We start from the raw sequence: 24621 nt of genomic DNA, 5'->3' as shown, positions 1-24621 counted from the left end.
TAATATTATATCATATTGTTTTAAAATAGTATTGCTACAGTTTTTCATCAATAATTGATATGATTTTTTTAGCAATACGTAACAAGTTGAAAAATCCTGAATGTATAGGCCATGGGAAATTAAGATAACCGAGATTAGGCTAGCTTAAAGACCAGTAATGTATTAACTATAATACCTATGTGTAGAAAATACCTGTAATTAAGAAAATGAACAAAGATGGAATAAACCACAATAGAATGATAATACAAAAAGAATAACTATATATATATATATATATATATATAATATTATAAAATATTAAGGATATTAGGTACAGTTACTGTCGTTTTAACTTTCTTTTCTTTTTTATCACTAATATAATATAAATATATATATATATATATAAGCTAAATTAAAATAGAATATTGCCAGTAGCATGGCAAACCAGTAGAGTGAAAATGAACTGAACCAAATAAAATAACAATAACAGAAAAATATGGGGGAAGGGTGAAGATTGTTGTTGTTGTTGTTTATTTGGTTTTTAGGAGCATTAGCAACTAAGGCCATATTGCTCCGGGATATGCGGTGGTCATTCCCTGACCTTTCCGCATCCTCCGTATTTGGTGGTGACGGGCTCGAACCCCAGTCTAATCAAGAGGCGTGTGCTACGTACGGCTGCTCCTTCCCACCTGGCTACGGAGGCGCCTGAAGGATGAAGAAGAAAAGTAGAAGAAGAAGAAAAGGTAGTGTTGAAGTAACATTCCTAAAATAATTTAGAAATTAAGCCAATTTTCTTATTTATTTTAATATATAATTTTTATTTCTCTATTTAATTTTCAGATTAATTTGATCATATTTAAATGGGGGTAGCTTGATGATGTGCTAACACTACGTTAATACTGCCATCTATAGCCTAATTTGTTTCTATATATTTTCAGTTCAACTATTGTTTTGTCAGTGGTGTGGTTTGGCCATGTGAGTACTAGGCTTTCTGTTTTATTATTTTTCGCTGCTATGCAAATCTATTGCATCGGCAGTTTGATCCTAGTATCATTCCGTTGTTGCATGGATTTGTTTAATGTTCGAAATGCAGTGATACCCTGACTATTATTGACCTCGTGATCCTCTGTCGAGATGAAGCATAATGGTCAGTCTATTTTATTTTATTGTATTAATTTTCAGTTTATTTGGTCATGTAATGTTGCTAGTTTACGTTTCCACCTTAGTGAGATTTCACATAATTCGGAAATGGGTGCCATCGAGGGGGCACCACTAAATTTCTTTTAATTGGTTTAATTTCTAAATTATTTTAGGAACATTGCTTCCACATTACCCTTTTCTTCTTCACTCCGCCCCCCCCCATATTTTTCTGTTATTGTTATTTTATTTGGTTCAGTTCATTTTCACTCTACTGGTTTGCCATGCTACTGGCAATATTTTCTATTTTAATTTAGCTTATTATACGCAACATGTAGTGGATTGTGCTTTTCTGCTGCCACTGATGTTAGCTTTTCCTATTATTCTTTTTATTTATTTTAATATATAATTTTTATTTCTCTATTTAATTTTTGGATTAATTTGATCATATATATATATAATTTATATTTATAATAAAGGAAACATAATATAATATATGATTTTATTTTCCTTTTCAATTTTCCTACTTGTAGTTTCTTGCACAGTTCTAAATTTTTCTTCAAATAATCTCTGCTTTGAACACAGAATGCTTGTAGACACCTAGAGAGCAGGTGTTAGTATTTCTATAATAATGGCCAGAAGAGTAGTGGTTGTGCATGGTATACAAGAAATGGTTGGCAGAGCAAAAATATGCAAGCAACCAGTCAGTGTGTGCACTAGTTGTATATTAGAAGTTCATATGGGGGGGGGGAGAGAGAGAGAGAGAGAGAGAGAGAAGGCTTTTCAGAATTATACATGTCAACATGAGGAAAATAGCAATCCAGTTCAATTTGGTCCTTGATGTTGTCACAGACATTCTCTCAGATATGCCAGACAAGCTGTTCTTGCTACCAGGGAGTCTAAAACGCTGATGGAACTGATATTCGGGTGACACTCAAGTCAAAGTGGACCCAATTTCGGCGAAGTCCGGACAGTCTATGACAGCCAAATCCTCTGCTTGCACCTTCACGATGGTGGGACTGTTAGTAATACTGGGTATAACCTTCATGCACAAGTACATGGTGGGTGACCACCCAGGTGTGAACCAACGTAAGCAGGGGTCAAGGTGTGGTGCCCAAATCACATGGAGGAATGCCGCCCCTCTATGTTACCAGGCAGTACTGGGTGGTAGATGACTCTCATCAACCGGTGCAATACCACTACTGTGCTTATTGGAGGCTTGAAGTGGTGGAACCCATGTTTAATCTCTAGAGCTAAGTTCCAGTCAACCCTTCCCTATCTCTTCCATCATGCAGTATGATTGATGACTTTTGAGGTTATGATGAACATCATGGCGAGATCCAATATTCCTTACATTTCGAGGGTACAGCTCTAAAACGGTGTTCGCATGCCGGCCGCTAGTTAGTACACCGGACTGAACCTATTGGTAACTCTCTAGGAAGCTTCCGGATGATCAGCTAGTGTATAATCTTGCTACCTCTACTCTGCCAGATAGTGACTGGAGGGAGTCCGAGTAGTGTGTATGCGGGGAGCATTGTCGAGGCCACGTTATGTCAAGGATCTGGGTATATTCTTACCACATGTACGCCATATCCAAAAATTTCCAAATATCCAAATATTGAATACACCACGAATTGTCAAAATAATAGAGCAAGCTTATCTGCGAAAAGATCTAAACCTCCCAAGGACTTCCTAATTCATTTCACAAATATACGTGGTCTCAATTCTAATCTCAACGATGTCCATTTCCACTTGCAGTCTTCCAAACCCCATGTACTTTTTCTGACTGAATCTCAGTTATCAGTTGATTCAACTACTGCTCATCTCAGATGTCCAAATTATTTGCTGTATGATTCCTTTCGCCTCAAAGGTGGTACTTGTGCATATGTCCGTTCTGATATTCCCTGTCAGAGACTTGGCAATTTGGAATCTCCTCTCTTTGATCTTCTCTGGCTTAAAATCTCTCTACCTCATTGTGTAAAATTCATCTGTTGTTTCTACCGTTCTTCCAACTCCACTAATCACTTGGAGCTCTTTGACTTCCTCTCTTTGCAACTTGACTTTCTCCAGTCCAACTTTCCTAACAGTGAGGTAATTTTCCTTGGTGATTTTAACGTTCACAACTCCAGCTGGCTTCCGTTTTCTAGTCACACTGACCCAGCAGGTCGAGATGCTGAGGCTTTTGCAATTACTAATGACCTAGCACAGATTGTTCATTTACCTACAAGAATACCGGACAATCCTAATCATCCAGCCAATACGCTTGATCTTTTTCTCACAAACAACCCTTCTAAGTACAAGGTTGAAGTGAGAGGTCCTTTAGGAACTTCAGATCACAACTTGGTGATTGTCTCTTCTCCAATGGAACCTTTATCTCATGTCTATTCCCAACCTCGTATTGTTTGGCATTACAAGAATGCAAATTGGGATGACCTGCGAGACTTCTTTTCTTTGGTCTGATTACTGTTTCAAAACTTCTGATGTCAACGTTTGCTCAGATCGTGTCAGTGAAATTATTCTTGCAGGAATGGAATCCTTTATCCCACACTCCACTTTAAAATCTCGTCCTTTATCTAAACCTTGGTTTTCCAATAAATGTGCTAAGGCTGTCCAAGAGAAGAACGTTGCATATCGTAATTGGCTTGTTTCTAATTCTTCAGTTTCATTTTCTGCCTACACCAAAGCTCGCAACAATTGTAAAGCAGTTATTAATCAGTCCAAACTAGAGTTTGAACAGGCTAAGAGTAGAAAACTTGCTTCTTGCCCTAATGGTAGCCGAGCATTCTGTTCTCTTGCCAAAGCTATTGGCCGCAACTTTTGCCCATCTCTGCTCCCACCTCTGTCCAAACCAGATGGTTCTGTTGTCACTTCAGCCAACGATAAAGCTGACCTGCTAGCATCCCATTTTTCTTCCAGCTCATGTATTAATGATCTTGGTAAAACACCTCCCACCATTCCTAACACGCTCCATTCAATGCCTCCTGTGGTCTTCCGTCAAAAGGATATCAGAAGGATTTTGATGAATCTTGATGCTAAGAAAGCTCCAGGTCCTGATGGTATTTCTCCACTTGTTCTCAAAACCTGTGCTCCTGAACTTACTCCTATTCTTTGCCGCCTTTTTTCACTTTCTTATTCCAAAGGTGTTTTTCCTTCTGCTTGGAAATTTACTCATATCCAGCCAGTTCCTAAAAAGGGTGACAAATCCCTCCCATCCAATTATCGTCCCATTGCAATTACTTCTACTCTTTCTAAAGTAATGGAGAAATCAATTAACCGCCAACTCTTAAACTACCTAGAATCCTTCTGTCTGATCAACGATCGCCAGTATGGATTCCGTCAGTGTCGATCCACTGGTGATATTCTGGCTTATGTTACCCATTTATGGACTAATTCAATGGAAAGGTTCGGTGAAACACAAGTAGTTGCTCTTGACATCTCAAAGGCTTTTGATCGTGTTTGGCATAAAGGTCTTCTAAACAAGCTTCCATCTTATGGTTTGCCAACTGTTTTTAGTAATTGGTTATCCAGTTTTCTCTCTGATCGCTCACTGAGGGTGATGGTAGATGGCTCTCTGTCTTCTAACTTCTCCACTAATGCCGGTGTCCCCCAAGGTTCAGTTCTTTCCCCCACTCTTTTCCTCTTGTATATCAATGACCTTCTTCCATTGACTGGCAATCCTATCCATAGTTTTGCCGATGATAGCACATTGCATTCAACTTTCCATTTTGAGAAACCTTGTCCAGCACAATCAGCTTCAAGTTCTCGAAAATCTGCTGCCAATTCCTTAAATGCCGATCTTCAGGTAATTCTCCAGTGGGGCAAAGACAACTTAGTTGATTTCAACCATTCTAAAACTCAATCTTGTCTTATATCTCGCAAAAAGGATTCTTCTGCTCCTATGCTTATCTTTAGTGACACTCCGATTTCTAGGCAAAATGATATATCTCTTTTAGGGATTACCCTGACTTCTAATCTCTCTTGGCACAAGCACATTACAAATATTGCTTCCTCTGCATCTAAAAAACTTGGTTTTTCTCTTTCGCTCTCGGCGTTACTTTTCTCCCAAACAGCTGCTCACTCTGTATAAATCGCAAATCCGCCCTGCCATGGAATATTGTTCCCACATCTGGGGTGGTGCCCCCAAAACCTCTCTCAGGCTTCTGGATTCCATTCAGAAGAGGGCTGTTAGGTTAATTAATGATTCATCTCTAACAGAGTCTCTCCACTCGCTTTCTCATAGACGCACTGTTTCTGCTGCGTGCCTCTTCTACAGATACTTCCATGGGCACTGTTCTTCTGAATTGGCTTCTATAATTCCAGCTCTCTCTTTCAAAACAGTCCGAACACGTGCCGCCACCAGCCAACATCCATTTACTGTCCAACTTCAAACCCACAGAACCAACTTTTCATCTTCCTCATTTATTCATTCAACTGCCGTTTTCTGGAACAACCTTCCTTCATACGTATTTCCTGAAAATTACAATCTACAGAAGTTCAAGTCCAATATCAACAAATATCTTCTTTCATCTTCTCAACCTCCAACCCAAGCACGGTACTAAGTACTATAGGTTATAATACCTCTCGTGTTTGGGGGTTCTCATAAAAAAAAAAAAAAAAAAAATTAGGAACACAGTGGTAGGCATTCGTGTTTACAATGCTTGATTGATTTTGATTTGGTAGTTGTTGGCGCATCGACTTCTGTGGCTATATTGCACCTCCCAAGGTTTTTGCAGTACTTTGATCCAAGCCCGAGGCGGGAATTGAACCCGCGACCTTTGGGTTGCCAGGCAGGTACTTTACTCACTCGGCGTTTACAATGCACCAGGTATTGCTACAGTATACATTATACTATACATACAGCAATACCTCTCACAGTGCAGTTGATGCCTTGGAAAAAACTACTGCACTAACTGAATCAGCACTAAACGGGGAACAGTTTCAGTGGGAAAAATAATGATACGTGGGTATCATAAGGATTTTTTTTTATATTAGAAATAATTATGCATGATTAGTTAGAAAAATAATAAATACAAATAGTAATGAGGTAGACTAAGAACGAAATTAATTGATAAACTTTAAAATTTTTCTGATTAAAGAAAAAAAAATCAATCTAATCTAAGATGCACCATTACGTTTTTCTTCTTTTCTTTGTGGAGTTCTCAGTAACTTTTTTTTTTTTTTTTTTTTTTTTTTTGATTTTTAGGAGCATTAGCAACTAAGGCTATATTGCTCCAGGAATATGCGGTGGTCATTCCCTGACCTTTCCGCATCCTCCGTATTTGGTGGTGACGGGCTCGAACCCCGGTCTAATCAAGAAGCATGTGCTACGCACTGTTGCTCCTTCCCACCTGGCTACGGAGGCGCCAGAGTTCTCAGTAACACTGAATGGCATTTTCTAACACTTGTCAGGCATTAATGCTACACACTACGTATGGATTATGATTCATATTTAAATATGAAGCAGTTTCCACTGACCTAAACATTTTTCAAGTTCTTTTAAGGAAAATTCTTTTTCTCACACCTACCTCTTTTGTTAGCCTGGACTTTTTCCTTCGTTGCACTCTGGACTTCTTCTGCTCCCTCATATGCCTGTTCTTTGTCTAAAATCTCCAGGTGCATTTCCAAACAGCAAAAGTGTCAGACAATCTTTTGATGCCTTGTAACCTGGTTGAGTTTTTTCATTTTCTGATAGAAAAGTTCTAGAAGGCATTTTTTCCCAAAACAAACCCGTTTCATCAACGTTAAAAATTTCGTTATCTTTGTACCCACCTTTTAAATAATTACTATAAATTCTTTAGGAAATTTTTTGACAGCATCTTTGTCTGCACTTGCACTTCTACCTACAATACGGACATTATGAATCCCCAAGCTTTTTTGTTAAAACAAAAGAACCAACCACAACTTGCCAAAAATGTTTCATCTTCTCCGTAATTTTCTTCTATTGCATTTTCTTTAAGTGCATTGAAAAGACTCGTAGCTTTCGTTTGAATTTCCATTTGACTTAATGGGATTCGCTTCTGATTGCAATCTTCTAACCATATCGATAGCAGACGTTCCATATTTACCATTAGAGAGCTCCTTTTCTTTACAACTGTTTTCGAGGCAAAAGAGTTGGTAGTTATTCCATACTCTTTGTACTGATTCTTTCCTTTTACAAGTCTTCTTATAGATGATTCATTTATTCATTTGTCTCGTGTGAGTATGGCAAACAAAGCGCCTTCCTTCTTCATGGCATCTAATAATTTTAAGTTTCTCTTCTAATTTCAACCATTTATGTATCACAAACCGCACTATAGTGAATCCCATACTGATTGAACCCACACTGTGCGAGGTATTACCGTATATTGCTACAGTATACACTATACAATACATTTGTAAAATAATAAGAGGAGTATACCTCAATATAGGTATATAGAACACTTCTGTATGATACTCTCCAGAAATTAAAACGAAGAAATCGAAAAACTTACATTAGAGTAACAAATAGTTTAAAAAATAATTAAAAATCAATTTAACACAATTAAAAATCACAGGAATTTTCATTCCCGTGATCACGACATATGGTCGAAAAGCATTGTCAGCTTCAGGAAGGAAAATCGTTTGAAATTTTTTTCGTTAAATTCTTTTAATTAATTTTCTTATTTTTAATTGCATTAAATTGATTTTTAATTGCGTTAAATTGAGTTTTAATTATTTTTTAAACTATTTGTTACTCTAATGTAAGTTTTTCAATTTTTTCGTTTTAATTTCTGGAGAGTATCATGGAAGTGGTCTATGTAGTACATTGAGGTTTACTCCTCTTATTATTTTACAAATATTGATATCAACGTAGAATGTATTGAGCATTACAGCTCTAGTTCATACTAACTATACTATACATATATTGCTCCAGTCTATGCTATAGCAGTGTCTTTCCCTATACCAGTTTTAATTGGTAGCAATACTGTCTTCCCTCACTGGTTGGAAAAGATCTGATTTCAAATCCCATTAATCATACAAGCAATTTTTTGGGCATTTTTGACAATCTGGCTGAGTCAGTTGGTCTCTGATGATGGCTATATGGTTTCTCTCTTGTAAACTGATTTTTCATCCAGTAACAACAAATCGACTGAAGAATATATGCAATTACAGACACAATATACAAAAGCTTCATAGCTTTAGCACTTAACACCACAACTAGCCTAGCTTAGCCTAGCCTAATCCAACCCTGCACAGCAAAAGTAGAAATGCCTACAACAGGCTATGAAGCAGACATCAAAACTGAACATTATCATATTGAAAAAGAGTCTGGTGGATGGCCAATCCTGTTTTCAACTCACTGTGCTGGTGTCAAGGTTAGCATAAAGAAATCAACACGAACTAGTCATGAATAAGCACAATATTAAAACTGGTGAAAGAAGTATAATAGTCCAATACATATATTGTTGGAAGTCCATAGACTCCTTGATTCCTATATAGACCAACATCTGAATAGCAGAGCACATTTAAGCAACACTGCAATTCAGGTGCACCCCATTATGCTGGATTGATCAGAGAGCATAACCGAACCTTAATCCTATAGAGCAGTGGTTCCCAAGGGATCCACAAACAGTTCCCAGGGGATCCGTGGATAATTTCTGTAATAGCTACTTTGAATTTTACTTATTTTTTTTAATTGGAGGAAAAACGTTTTGTTAAAACTAATCACGAAACTTCTTTAATTGGCGATATGTTTATTTCGCATGACCATTGGAATATCTACTTAAGAAACCCCCAGTACCTATGAAGTGAGCGACAATCAGTTTAATTACGGTCAAATCTTGCAATGCATTATTACGTATGCTACAGATATATATTTGTAGCTATCTGATTACGAAGTATGTTGCATGTGGACAGAAAGAAATGCATGTGCAACACTGCAAAAAACTTGCATTGTTGCACCTGCTACAGATTTCAGTAATCTCTAGCTGTGACTTCCACCACCACAGATCGCCAGTTCAGTTTAGTCGTAGTTCATATAGCATTAACATAATTACAAGGGAAGGGAAGTGAAGTAGTTATTTTTATTAGCTTCAATAGTGTCAGTGAAATAGCATGCAGTATCATTACTGTTAATTTGTTTTTCATTTATCATGGATCAGTGGCTAAAATGAGGGTAGTTAAGTAAACAATCAAGTACTACTACAGTAAGTACATGTGTAATCGACGTTGTATGTGAATCTCAATGCTTTATGTCACCGTCAAGTATCGGCAGTTCTAGAACTACAGGAAGTTGTAAAAAATTGAAGTACAATAATTCCTATCTGTCTCTGGGGTTTATGTATACAGGCGACAAACTTGACCCTGATGGTCAAATTCATCGCCTGTTTTGTTGCATAATTTGTTAAAATTATGCAACAAAATATTATCAAATGGTCTATGTTACCTGCCAAATTTTGTAAACATCATGATACTAATCATCCTGAATATAAGGAAAAAGATATGTTTTTCAAGCATAAGCTTCAGGCATTAACAAACTGTCAGAACCTTATAGCAAAAAGTTCAAAAACTGATAATGAAACACTACCGAGGCTACCTAAAGATAAGTTATGGTATTGCACTTGTAAGAGAAGCCCATACAATTGCAGAAACCCTAATTAAGCCATGTGTGGTGGAAATGGCAACTTTTGTGCTTGGTGAACAATCAAAAAAGAAACTTGAAGCAGTTCAGTTATCTAATAATACTGTTAAACATCACATTTAAGATATGTCAGCAGATATAGAAAAGCAATTGGTGTCATGACTTAAATCCAGCTTTGCATTTTTGTTGTAACCTGATAAATCAACAGACGTATCAGGATTAGCAGTATTACTTGTATTCATACATTACTTGTTCCAGAACAAAATTGTAATAGTTACATGATAGAACATGAAATCAGTTGGGAAAAGTGCATTGATGGGGCCAGAGCAATGACAGGAATATGGTAGGGGGTGGTGGCATGTATCAAAGAGTTGGCACTGTCTTGTTAGAGTAGCCACTGTGTGTTCCATCAACAAGTGCGTGTCACCTAAACCAGTGGTTCCCAAACTACTGAGATTTATAGACCCCTTCAAAAATCAAAACATGTTTGCGGACCCGTGTGCGTGTGCACACTGGGTTTTCTGAAAAGAAAATTTAAAGTTTTATGTGTGAAACAACTAAACTTTATTCTTATTTTTAATGTTAAAATTAATTCAATTTGTTAAAATTTAATTAATTTAATTTTATTTTAACAAATTAAATTAAATTTGTTAAAATTATTTAAAAATTAATTTTAGTTATTATATATTTTAATAACAAATATATAATAATAACTTTATTTATCATCAATTTGCTATACACAGAATGAATAATTTGAAACATGTATACAATTATATATACTAATTGTATCAAAAATATGTAATATTCTATAACGAAATTTGGTGTGATTCTATCAGTATATTTTTTAAGAAAATAAACACATATTACTTGATACCGTCTGAACATTTTGTAGACCCCCTGAAACACAATGGGCAGTGAACACAATGCTGCAGCTTCATACAGAAACAAGGCAGCAGGGAAAGTTCCTGTTAGAGTTTTTGAACTTTACTTGGAAATTTTTTCTTTCTTTTTTTTAACAACATGGCTAAGAAATTGGCATACTTAGCAGACATTTTTACAAGGATTAATGAACTAAATCACTCACGTCAAGGAAAGAGCGTGTCAATATCCACAACAAGGAACAGAACTGAGTCTTTTCAACGTAAACTTGAATTTTGAAAGTGGTGCATAAAAAAGGCAGTATAAATGCTTTTTACCTGAATGACTTTTTGATAGAAACAGAATCTAGTCTGGAAGAAACTATTTATGGTAGCATCATCCAACATTTAAATGGTTTGCAACACGCATCATTTCAGAAATATTTCCCATCTTTTACCGATGGAGTTACCTGGATCCAAAATCCATTTTATGTTTCAGAGTAACCAGATCTAGCTAAGGAGGTTGCCTTTGTATGTGCTAGATGTCTAGAAATTAGGCACCAACTCAGCGTTCTGATGGACGTCTACGAGAGCTTGAGGTGTAGGGTAAATTCCCTCGAAGAAATTAACATGAGCAGCCCATCAAGCTCTCAGATGCCTAGCTCAATGGCAGAGCTCACTCCCGTGCATAAGACAACACAGAGGCAATCTCCAAGACGGAATGCGGTGGTCCCAAAGGAACTAGTTATTGTTGGTGACACTATTGTAGGGAGACAGGGAATATACTATGCAAGGATAGGTGGAACAGGACTACAGTATGTCTGCCAGGGGCAAAAGTTGATGATGTTGTAGAGCAGATATCTTTTAAGGGCACAAAAGGTGATATTGTTGTACATTGGAACTAATGACATTAAGAGTAAGAGATCTGCAGATTTACTCAACAAGTACAGGTCAATGTCGCGAGTTATGGTTAAATTTGAAAGTGTCTGCAATTCTGCCCAGACTTGATAGGAGGGAGTATGTGATGAGAGCCTTGTTGATCAATTCGGCCCTGGAGAGATTGTGCAAGGCTCAAGGGGTAGAATTTTTTTCAGCCTGGCCTGTGCTTGTTGACAAGAGAGACTGCTTCTACAGGGATGGGATACACTTAAATAGAAATGGCGCAAGAATATTTGCTGACGCTATCGAGGGAGTGTTAAGTGGGTCGTAAAACTGCTAGCTTGGGGGGGGGGGATATACAGACTAAAAGATTAACAGTGGCCAGAGGCAAAAGTGATTCTTGCACTGCTTCTATTAGAATGAGCAGCAGTCTGAAAAGCAAGGCAATGGAGATTTCCAGAACTGCTAGGAATCATAGTGGAACAAATAAATACATGGGCTGTGTTAGGGTAACTAAGAGTAGAAACAGGTGCATGTATACTTGCATGTACACCAATGCTAGGAGTATAGTTAATAAATTTGATAAGCTTGAAGTGCAAGTCAAGACATCAAAGGCGGATACTGTTGGAATATCAGTGACGTGGAGTCAAACAGACATAAGCAGTGCAGAATTGGAATTTGGGGAGTACAATGTGAACAGAAAGGATAGACAGAACAGGAAGAGAGGAGGGGTATGCTGTTAGTTAAGAAACACAAAATCTAAAGAAGTGCATCCAATTGATGTTGGTGGACAATGCAATGTTGAGTCTGTTTGGTGTGATTTAAGCACTGGAAAAGGAAAAATGAGTAGGTGTGTGTTATAGGCCTAATGAATCTGATGAGTATAATGAGCAACTCTACAGAGAAATAGAGTGGGCCAGTAAATCAGAATGTCTTATAATGGGGAATTTTAACTTTCTGGATATTGACTGAAACTTGTTTTTGGTCACTCGCACACTAACAAGACTTTTGTGGATTTATTGGATGACTGTTTTCTACAGCAACATGTCTGAGAGGCAACCAGAGGGAGTAATACTCTTGATCTGATTATCAGCAGTGATTATTCATGCATTAAGAATTTGCAGATAAAGGAACCACTGAGTGACAGTGATCACAATGTACTGATGTGGGAATTATTTAAAGATGTAACTACCATCAAGGTTAAAGGGAAGGACTTTTGCTTTCGTAAAGGTGACTACAGAGGTCTCAGACAGTTTTTAAATTCTGTACAGTTTGATCAACTGATGATGTCGCCAATATTGAATTCTAAATGGGAAGCCTTCAGGGACTTAATTTTGGAGTCTACTAGGCTTTTCATTCCAACTAAGAAATACAGACAGTCCTCGTATAACATGATAGTTGTGTTCCTAGAAACCCTCGTGCAATATAAACAACAGGCCCTATGGGAAAAATAGGGTTAGGTGCCGACCACCCAAGATTGAACACACATTTGTAACCAAAACATTACCAAACATAATAAATAATGGTAATAAAATACTTACGTATTTTATTACGACTATTACATAATAAAATATTGCTAATGCTTTTGCTTCTATCGTAAGCAAACTTGTTTTTTGTTTGATTTTCTATCCAAACAGATGACAGCCGTTCCATCTCTTCCAATTCTTTGTGTCTTAATCTAATGGATTTTAATTACATTTTGAGTTGTTCCTGCTATGAAAGTTGTTTTTATTTTCTCTGCATTCTTTGCAATTCTTGGCGTTGCCTCATTTAGGTCTGTATCACATGCAATATCACATGGTCTTTCATTTCGCTCAAAGCGTTTCAGAGGAGGACTGGCCATAAGCCTTACATAGGGAAACCCCGGTGGGCCGGAGGTCGGTGTGATTTTGGCCATAAATGCTAATGAGGCTGCTACAAATTTTCCAGGGTAAGAATTTTTGACCCAGTCCACCTCTGTTTATCGATTGCTTTTCTTTTTCTCTCTGAATCTGCAGTGTCTTCACCAGGACGCTTCCTTTTCACACCTTTTAAATATTTTACTCATTTAGGGAATAAAGCACAATTACAAAACGAGGAGGCACGCTTGATACACATAAACAAAGCTGTAGCAACTGAATAAACAACACCGTAAAGGCCGAGATACACTATTAACACCTCACATTTTACTAAAGCACATTTCTAGGGGTTACTACCATAAAACAATAAAAACAATTTCCAGTTGTGTTTCTGCTAGTGGAATCTGTTATAAACTGGTAGTAAACTCGATCTAATTGCATTTGCAATTATACCGATAGTTGGAATTGTGTTGGTTTTTACGTTATTATGGTGCAATGTGTTTCCCCTTCACTGATATAAAAAACATAAATACATTTTCAGAATCTTCTCTTCATTCCTATCGTGTTGCGTTCAGTTGGGGTGATTCCGCGTTTGACTGCCATTTCTTGTAAACACAAAGGCGAATCATGCATAAGCGAATTCGGTTTGTGTTATATAAGATATCGTTCCCCTATTTATAAATCGTGTATGATCGAATTCGTGTAATGTGAACAAGTGTTATACGAGGACTGACTGTACTGTTCAAGGTTTAGGCCTAAATGGATGTCAGATGAACTAATGAGGCTTGTGGCAGAGAAGAAAAATGTATGGGATGCATATAAAGTATCAGGTGACACAGAAGCCTATGGCAGAAATAAACTAGTCTGTAATCACATCCCAAAGGAGGTTAGGCAGATTACGAGAAATTTTTGGCAAAGGATGCAAAAAAAAACTTAAACCGGTATTACTAATTTACAATAAATTACTATTTACAATAAGTATATAAAACGAAAACAAAAAGAATACAATAAAATATACAGAATTAAAAGTGCTAAAATCTGAAGCTTTCGAAGGCTCTGCCTTCTTTATAAACAGTATGCTTTATTTTTGCAGTGCAATCTTAAATACCTGCAGGTTCACAGCACATATCACGTGATTCAATAACACGTGCATTGTTCTAATGCGTAAGAGAACCGGAAGTGGCTCAGGAGTACGTCAGGTGGATTCGTTCATCCCCTCCAAGGATCACTGTCTCAAAGAGGGGATGAATCTGCATACCCCTATCTCTATTAATGTTGCTCCCAATGGAACTAATACGCAAGCTCTCGAGCCACTTACGGTCCCAAAACCTATACGGCCGGTCGATGATAACAGCTTCGTCCGGGGAGATTTGATGTTGCTTCTTCTAATAATGCTCTCCCACGGCTGATTTAGCATAATCTTTGCTTTAATAAAGGCGACTATGGAAGTCTAAGACAGTATTTAAATTCTATATGGTGGGACCATAGTTAAATTGCTCATAATATGATCATAGTTAAATTGCTGACAAATTTAACTTTTTTTTTTTTTTTATTTATAAAAACCCCAAACACGAGAGTGTATTAGAACCTATAGTACATAGTACTGTGCATGGATTGGAAGGTGAGAAGATGAAAGAAGATATTTGTTGACATTAGATGAACTTCTGTAGATTGCAATTTTCAGGAAATACATATGAAGGAAGATTATTCCAGAAAACAAAAGTTGAATGAATAAATGAGGAAGAAGAAAAATTGGTTCTGTGAGTTTGAAGTTGGACAGTAAAGGGATGTTGACTGGTTGCAGCATGTGTTCAGACTGGTTTGAAAGAGAGAGTAGGAATCACAGAAGCAATTCAGAAGAAAAGCGCCCATGAAAGTATCTATAAAAACACACACACACGGCAGAAACAACATCTATGAGACAGAGTGGAGAGACTGTCAAAGATGAGTCATTAATTAATCTAACCGCCCTCTTTTGAATGGAATCTAGAAGCCCGAGAGAGGGGTACTACTCCAGGTGTGGAACAATATTCCATGGTAGGGCAGATTTGCGATTTGTACAGAGTGAACAGTTGTTAGGAAAAAAAGTAATGCTGAGAGCAAAAGAGAAAACCCAGTTTTTTAGATATAGAGGAAGCAATATTTGTAGTATGCTTACACCAAGAGAGATTAGAAGTCAGGTAATCCCTAATAGAGATATACAATCGTGGCTAGAAATTGGAGTTTCATCGAATATAACCATAGGAGCAGAAGAATCCTCTTTGTGAGATATAAGACAGGACTGAGTTTTAGAAGTATTGAAATCAACTAAGTTATCTTTGATCCACTAGAGAATTACCTGGAGATCAGCATTTAAGGCAGTGGTTTTCAACTGGGGTGCCGCAACAACATTCCAGAGGTGCCACGTAATTTGGGTTTAAGTTACTTGAACTTAGTTTTAACTATTTTTTCATTATAAAGAGGTACATCCTTATAATTATATTATTATAATAACTATCATATATATATATATATATATGATAGTTACCGTATTTCCCCATGTGTAAGACGCTCCCATGTATAAGACGCACCTTAATTTTGGGGCCCGAAATTTGAAAAAAAATGTATTACATAAAGTGATTGAACTCAAGTTTTATTCATCATAAAATTCATACAACTCATCACTGTCAAACCTCCCATCCATTAGCTTGTCCTCGTCTGTGTCTGATGACGAATCACTGTCTTCATATATTGCCTCGTCCTCAGTTCCATCTATGGCATTTGAAATGCCACACTTCTTAAATGACTTGACAACGATCTCAATCTTGATATTATCCCAGGATCTTTTCACCCAGGAACAAACTTCTCCTATAGTTGGTTTCTTCACTCTTCCTGCTGGTGTCAAATTGTCCCCAGAAGACTTCATCCATCGGTTCCATTCGTCTCTCATGTCAGCTTTGAAGGGTTTGTTAATGCTGACATCAAGTGGTTGGAGCTGGGATGTCAAGGTATGATGGCAAGTTTTGTTTTTTGCTCTGCAGCAATCTTCTTTGTATTTTTTGTTATGTGTGCCCTGAACTGATCAAGCACCAATAGGGCAGGTTTGCATAAGAGCCCACCTGGTCTCCTGCTCCAAACTTTCTCAAAACAGATCTTCATCCCATCCTGATCCATCCAACCCTTGTCATGAACATGGACAATAACTCCTCGAGGAATGTCTTCTTTTGGCACTGTTTTGCGTTTGAAAATCAGCATAGGAGACAGCTTGGTTCTGTCGGCACAACAAGCTAGAACAACTGTATAATGGCTCTTTTCATGTCCACTTGTCTTCACAGTTACAGTTTTCACCCCCTTCTTATCAACAGTTCTGTTACTTGGGACATCAAATTGAAGGGGGACTTTGTCCATATTTGCAATCTGTCCCAACTCAAACTGATGTGTCTTCCGACATTGAATGACAAAATGATGAAATTCAAGGACCTTCTGCTCATAGCTTTCAGGCATCTTTTGGGCAAGTCTGGTGCGTGTACGCATGCTTAGTCCATTCCGTTTCATGAACCTGAAGCACCAATTATGTTCTCCTTTGAAATCAGTAACTTCTTTTTCATCAGCATTTCTTCTTGCCTCATGCTGAACCATCTTTCCACTGAAAGGTGGAATGCAATGTGCTATCATCAGCAAAACTATGAATAGAATTCCCAGTCAATGGAAAGTCATTTATGTCCTGACATCAGGAAATGCTGCTTCAGGGCACTATATGAAGTTACTTAATTTATAAGGGTCTAATAAAATGAAATGATTTATGAATGCAACTTCTATCTCTTCTATTTTTTTCCACTTTTTTTTAATATCATCTTTTGGATGCAGCTTTTATTCTAATTTGCAAAAAATACCTATTTGAATTATAATGTACACAATGGATGTGCTAATTCTGACATAGCTCATACATAAGATGACATGTACTTTTTGATTTTAAACACATTCACAATTTATCAACTTATATTCAAGTATCAAACTTAGGAAAAATTCTTTTCTTTCTGCAAATTGCAATATCTTGCTGGTCCTTATTCTTTGACTAAGTATACTCCAATTTTTTTTTAATGCTATAATCAAATAAATCATTTTATCATATACTGATTGTGATATATTGGTTAATAAGGTTTAATTTTTTAGGATGAAGCAGGAAATTTTGTTGGAAGCCTATTAGGTTTATTAGCATGTTATATGTACTAGCCTGTCTCTTTTATCTTTTTTTTTTTTAATATTATGCAGTAAAATTTTGTTTATCATATTGTAAGAGCCCACTCACCAGAATTACAACTTCTAAGTATTGACTGTTTTTTTTTTTTTTTTTTTATATATATATTCTATTTTACTCTCTATGGCAATTAAGGAATACAACATATAGAGGGGTGTCAGATGAACTGCAAGGCTTCTGAATCCACTACACATATTCAGAGGTTCAAAATAAGAGGAAAAAAAATTAATAATAAGTGCATAAATACTTCCTAACAGGGAACAGATGATTTAAATTTTGGTCCATAGCAGTAGACCAAAGAGGCAAATAAAACACAGTGCCCATAGGAACATCTTGTGGAATTTCCCAATTCCCATCTCTCTAACAAAATTACATAATCACATGTTGCACATAAACACCTTGAATTTACAGTCTGTTTAATCCAAACAGACCCTAAGATGGTACAGCAGTTCTGCATCTTTAATTTCCAATTAAAGGCAAGTATATTTGTTTTGTTAGCAATACAAAAATGTAATAGTATTATAACTGCTAAAAATCAAAACAAAACAACAAATTAAAGAAGGAAAAAAAAGTGTGAACTGGGCTGTACAGTCAATGCCTTGTTGAAACCTGTGCAGCAATTATGTGACTGGGAAATCCCAAACAGGATTCATATATTATTCTGTCCCTTTTTTTTTTAGGCATTATTTTAATTTACAGAAGAGATGCAGAAAGTATATGTGTTATATACTTACTGTATATAACAGATTTGATTTGTCACAGTCCATGATTAATTTTTTGGAATTATCCAGGATTGTCATAATATATCTTTGCTATAAAATCCTGTATTGTTTATGCCTACTAGTGCTAGTTTACTATTCTCACATGTGCAACCTCATGGCATAAATCATACCTAACCATCTGCAGGCACGCATAACAGTTGTTGCTATGGAAATAAGAAATAATGAATAAAAAATAGAAAAATGATAGAGTGACAGTTTTGAATGCACACTAGTGAAGCTATAATCTCATTAGTATCTATATTTTCAGTAAATACATAGTCTTAATTCAAGAAATGTTGTGCTGAATAATGCATTATTATTGTGTTATTTTGCATTATAAGAATTAAGCTAGACAAAGTGCTGTTTTTGTTATTAGGTATGGTTATATGTAAATTAGTTATGGAGTTTGGGTTGATAAAAGAGTTTGTTTTTATCACTGCAGTAATAAAAAGAAACTCTTTTATTAGCCTAAAGAAGGCAGGTGATAAATTCTTCAGCATTCTGATATTTTGATTGTTATAATTATAAGTAATGCTCCACAAAGCTACAATTACCCTGATGTGACTGTACATTAAATGTAATTCCTTAAAACTTGAAATATTATAGTGCAATGTACAAAAAAAGAAAGTGGAGTATCCAGATGAAAAACAAAATGAAATATCAGATTTAAGAACCAATGTGATAATAGGCTACTTTGCTCTATCATGTTTCTTTGACAACAATACAACAAGCATACTGTAATTTACATAAATAATAAATTACTAATATATCTATAATAATAATAATGACTGACAAGCTATAATAACAATACTATAGTGTTTGTTTGCTCTATATTAATTTTTTACCTAGTGATGTACTGTTCAGTTATATAGCATTAGCATTAGTAGAGGCATTTGATGCAAGAAAGCAAGCTTATGCAGCATCAGCCAAAAAAAAAAAAAAAAACCCCCACTTCCACTTCACCCCTCTGTTCGTTCAAAATACCTGTCCAGCTGAGCCTTAAACTTATTTAGGCTATCAACCTCCACTACAAGGGATGGAAGTCTGTTCCACCAACCAACCCCCCCCGCTGGCTAAAGGCAAATTTCCGCACGTCTATCCTACATCTGTCTTTCCTCAATTTGAATTTATGCCCTCTCAGGTGATTATTCTGAGCTAGAGGAAGAATCCCATCAGCATTGAGCATGCTCAAACCATTCAAGGCTTTATACACCTCTATCAGATCACCTCGCTGGTGCCTAGTCTCCAGACACTGTAATTTGCAAAACTTAAGCCTTTCTTCGTAAGAGCACCCCTTTGTTCCATTCACTAATCTTGTTGCCCTTCTCTGTACTCATTCCAGCAGCTCTACATCCTTCTTGAAATGAGGCCTCCAGACCTGTATACAGTACTCTAGGTGTGGCCTGACCATTGCCTTATACAAGGGAATAATCACCTCCTTATCCCTGCTGGAAAAATTCCTGTATATCATTGACAATACTCCATGAGCTACTCTTGCAGCCCATCTGCACTGCTCAGAGAACTTCATATCTGCCTGCACAACCACCCCCAAGTCCCTTTCATTCTCTACCACTGTCAGTGTAGTACCACAGAGTTGATACGTTGCTCTGGGGTTGCTGTTTCCCATGTGTAGTACTTTACATTTGTCAATGTTAAACTTCATTTGCCACCTCTCAGCCCATCTGTTCAACCTTTCCAGATCCTGTTGCAGCAGCATAGTGTCAGTAGTGTCCTTGACAACCCTGCCAACCTTTGTATCGTCTGCAAACTTGGACATTAAGCTTGATATATCATCATCAATATCATTTATAAATACAGAAAACAATAATGGACCCAACACTGAGCCCTGAGGGACTCGACTAATAACATTAGTCCACGATGAGCAGCGTCCATTGATTACCACTCTCTGCCCTCTCCCCCTCAACCACCCCCCATCCATAGCAGCAACCCGCCTCCAATGTCACACTGCTCCAATCTGTGTAGCAGTCTTCCATGTGCAACAGTATCAAAAGCCCCTCCAAGATCCAAGTATACAACATCAAAGCCATTCCCCGCATCCAGCTCCCCCGCGACCGCATCACAGTACCCAATCAAATTGGTCAGGCAAGACTTCCCCTCAACAAAACCATGCTGCGTCCGAGCCACAACTGAAGTCCCGTCCAAATGATCCTGCAGTGCCTCTCCAACCAGCGCCTCCATTAATTCTTCTGGAACAGAAGCCAAGTCCACAGGTCCACAATTACCCGCGTCAGCCCTTGATCCTCCTCTGCGAATTGGGGCCACATCCGCACATCTCCAGTCCATGGGCACCTCCCCCGAGTCCAAGGAAGCTCTCACAAACTGGAACTGGAACTCATATAACTAGCAAACATAATAATATTATATCTTATTAATGATAAATGACAATTAGCTGATTTTAATAGATTCACAGCTAGTCCTATAATAAGTTAGGATAAACAAAGTTTGAATAACAAGGTTAAAAATTAAAATATAAATTACACTATTCCAACTTATTTTTACTTTTCTATATGGTGAAAAATAATAGCTTTACTTATTGTCATGGACATTATGAATTTTCATGGGGAGAGAGGAAATGAATTACCATAGATACTCAAGTACAAGTCGACCCTTAGTTCTGGGCCTTGGGGAGTCAGAAAATGTATAAGTCGAGTTTAGAAAATGTGTTTTAGAGGGCATGGCTGAAGCTGCCTGATTTTTTTATATTTTAGCATAACGAAATGGGTTAAGTGGTATAAACCTATTTGATCCAAAATCTTTTTGATTATAAATGAATGGAATACAGTAAGCACTGGTTACAGTGATCACATTCGCAAATTGAATTTTGATTCTAATAAACGGTGATTATAATAAGCAAAAATCTATAAATATTATCCATAGGCTATAAAAATAAAGATATAAAGCACAAATTTACACTTTATTACCAGAAGTTTATTACCAATTAAATGATACGTGAAAATCAAAAGGACTATTATCCACAGGTTAGCAAAATAAAAATAAATTTATACTTACATACAAAGCTTAATTAATAGACATATTAATTAAACATAACACTTTATAATATGATTATAATTTAAAATTAATAATTTATAGATTGTTTTAAATTATCACTGCAAAGTCTATTTACAGATTTTTCAATATTGTTTAACAGTCTATATTCACGATCACTTGCACCAGTTTCTTCCACAGCTCTCCTCAGGAAGGCTATAGCTTCACGAGTTTGCCATTTTGTAACTGGAATTTGTTGAGATTCATCTTCATTTTCTCCTCCTCCTCCTCTTTGGCAAAATCATCAGTAACAGACTGGGCAATTTCTTCATCTGTTAAAGCTGTAGTAACTTGTAGATCACCATCTATGTCCACCCAATCATTAAACTCCTGTTCACCCATATATTCCGGCTTTTCAACGTAATCAGTTTCATGACTTAGTTGACCATCATGAATAATAATCCACATTTTTTGAAACAGTTGCTAATGCAAGTTTCAGAAACGTCATTCCAGGTACTCATTGTCATATGAAGTGCATCTAGAACAGTTATCTGCTGCTTTGCAATATCGAATGATGTTCCCAAACCATCATCTATAAACTGAATGGTTATTCACCTCATATCTAATCTATAAAACATCTTAAAGGTTTTTATTATTCTCTGATTGAGAGGTTGAATCAGTGATATTCAAAGGTAGAAAAACTAATTCAATGTTTTTGCAAACCAACTTTGGATGAGCTGGACAGTTGTCCAAAACCAATGCAATTTTTTGTTTTTCTTATCCAACTGCAAATCCAATTTACAAAGATAATCTTCAAATAAAGAAGCTATCATCCAAGCGTTGGCGTTATTGGCATATTCAACATGAAGCTGTTTTACTCCTTTATCTAGGCAATTTACTCTTGCCTATAACAGCTTCATCTTGACCATTCCCATCATGTTGCATGTTAAAAGAACTGTAATCCTGTCTTTGATCGTCTTTCCTGTAGATGCAGAGGAATTTTTAAAAATCATGTGGTCTGGGGTAGCCCTGTAGTACAACTGTGTTGCATTTGTATTAAAAATGTCTTCAAGATTATAAGTGCTTAACACAGTTTGCCAAGAAGTTTCCAACCAGTTGTCAGCTGCAGAACCATCGGATCCTGTTATTCTTTGTGAAGTTTTTTGTAAACAATATCATGCTTCTCCTTCCATCTTGTCAGCCATCTGTCCGTCGTCTTAAACTCTTTGTGTAGTTTTTCAGCAAAATCATTAGCTTTCTGACGGAGAATGATACGACTGATTGGTGCATTAAATGAGCTGATCTGTTTGAACCAAAAGAACAGAGCTTCATCTACTGCTTGGCATTTCCTTTCATGCTTCCTTTTACTGGATTCACAAATCACATCTTCCTAATGTGTGATGTGATTTTAATAATTCTGATAAAGATGACTGAAGCACTCCTAATTTTATTGCTGCTTCCCTTTGAGACATATTGCTTAAATTTAATCTGTCATACATTTCTGTAATTTGTAACTTATCTTTTACACTCAAATTCACTCTTTCTGTTCAGTGACCTTTTTTTGGGTAGTAAAATTTAAAACACACTAAAAAAGATAAGTGTCAATCAATAGCAAAGCACACATCACGCACAAATTGGAACTAACACGACACGTGCATGTGAGATATAGAGTAAAACGTTTACAAAGTTTGGATATAGGAATGAAGAGCAAATTTCAGTGAAAGGGAAACACATTTCATCATAATAACTTAAAAACACACAGAATTTCAGCTATCGGTATTATCGCAAATGCAATAAAATCAAGTTTACTACCCATTTATACTAGATTGTACAAACAAAAAAGCCCAATAAACCGAAAATTGCAAATTGTTTTTACTGTTTTATAGTTGTGACCTCCAAAAATTAAATCTAGAAATGTGCTTTAGAAAAATATCACAGGGGCATTCAAAATTGATTATTATAACAAAGTGTGATTCTAATAAAGGATGAAAGTGTATGCATTTTATTGATTTGAATCAGTTCTTTGAAATTTGATTCTATAAGATGATTGATTCTAATAACCAGTGATGACTAAACCGGTGCTTACTGTACTTATATTACCATAATTTAAAAAATCAAATATAAGTTGAGAAATGCAAGACTGTCACCTGGAATTGTTCTACAAAACATTACAACAAAAATTAGTAACAATTGAATATGCAATAATCTGTGTCTGACACTTGCTCTATAAAGAACTGAGAACAAGATGAATTTTTTCCATCATAAACATTAAATTATTTTAAGATTTTGCATAAATTTTTCTATATATGTTTAAATTTGACATGGCTCATATATAAGACATGTACTTTTCGATTTTAAACACGTCCAAAATTTCAACTTATACTTAAGTATCTACAGTAAGCTTATGAAAAATTCTTTTCTTTCTGCAGCCTATTTCTACACTTCAGGCAATTTGCACAGAGAGTGAGCTGTAAAATGCAGCCAGTCTCTCTGAATACTTATCTGGGATCAGAGTATTTTGGAAAATGATTGTTAATATAATAACTTTTTAATTGCATGATTGCCCAGATAATACATTCATTATTCTAAATTACTAAGTTCACATAAACTAATATGTAAAGAGGAAATATTTTCCTTTTCACATATTGGTTTTGACATATCAGTGTGAATTATTTGACATTCAGTAGAGTTTGAGGTTTACAGTAATTCATTAATACTGCTTTTATTACATAGGCCAAATTTGACTTACCTTTCTTGCTGATATAACCAGATTTATACATCGTTTCAAGAAACACAAAATCGCTGTAAACACATCTATCCAATATAACCCCTTGTCCTACAAAAAGAAAACAAAATTTTATTAGAAACAGCAAAAAATGCCTTTCATATTTTTTTAACTGCCATTTATTTAAAAAAAAATGGTTAGGACACACACACACACGATATTCAAAAGCATGTGCAAAAATATTGAGGCATTCTAGCATCCAAAATGGGGGTGGATCAAAAATACGTGTGCAATTTTTAATGACAAAAGTACTATGGCTATATGAATCTTAAAAAATGGTTATGATATTTTGAACGATGAAAATAATATAAATATTAAAAAATAAATAAAAAGAAGCAGACATATAGGTAGTATAAATAAACATTTTATTAGATGTGTCTGCATATTCTTATTTAGTTTTCATTATTTTATTGCACACACACACACACACTATATGATCAAAAATATTTGGATGCTCCACAAATACATTTTGTGCCGGAAACCACCCATGCACAGATATTAGCTCAGGCACAGTAACATAAATCTTGGGGGTCTATCTGCACA

The 24621-nt window shown here is 36.2% G+C and overlaps 1 protein-coding gene across 1 annotated transcript in view; it reads right to left on the bottom strand.

The window, feature by feature from the left end:
* Positions 1-24621, bottom strand: part of ND-42 (NADH dehydrogenase (ubiquinone) subunit ND-42) — a 116725-nt gene that overhangs the window by 74707 nt on the left and 17397 nt on the right. Inside the window, exon 2 of the mRNA XM_090382835.1 lies at positions 24043-24129. Coding sequence (XP_090238961.1) covers positions 24043-24129 — 87 coding nt within the window. The remainder of the gene's footprint in view (positions 1-24042; positions 24130-24621) is intronic.

Source organism: Mastigoproctus giganteus, chromosome 10 (genome assembly GCF_048544385.1).
Source record: "Mastigoproctus giganteus isolate SK-2022 chromosome 10, ASM4854438v1, whole genome shotgun sequence".
Taxonomy (NCBI): Eukaryota; Metazoa; Arthropoda; class Arachnida; order Uropygi; family Thelyphonidae; genus Mastigoproctus; species Mastigoproctus giganteus.
The sequence above is the reverse complement of the archived record's forward strand: the minus strand, read 5'-3'. Positions and strand labels throughout refer to the sequence as shown.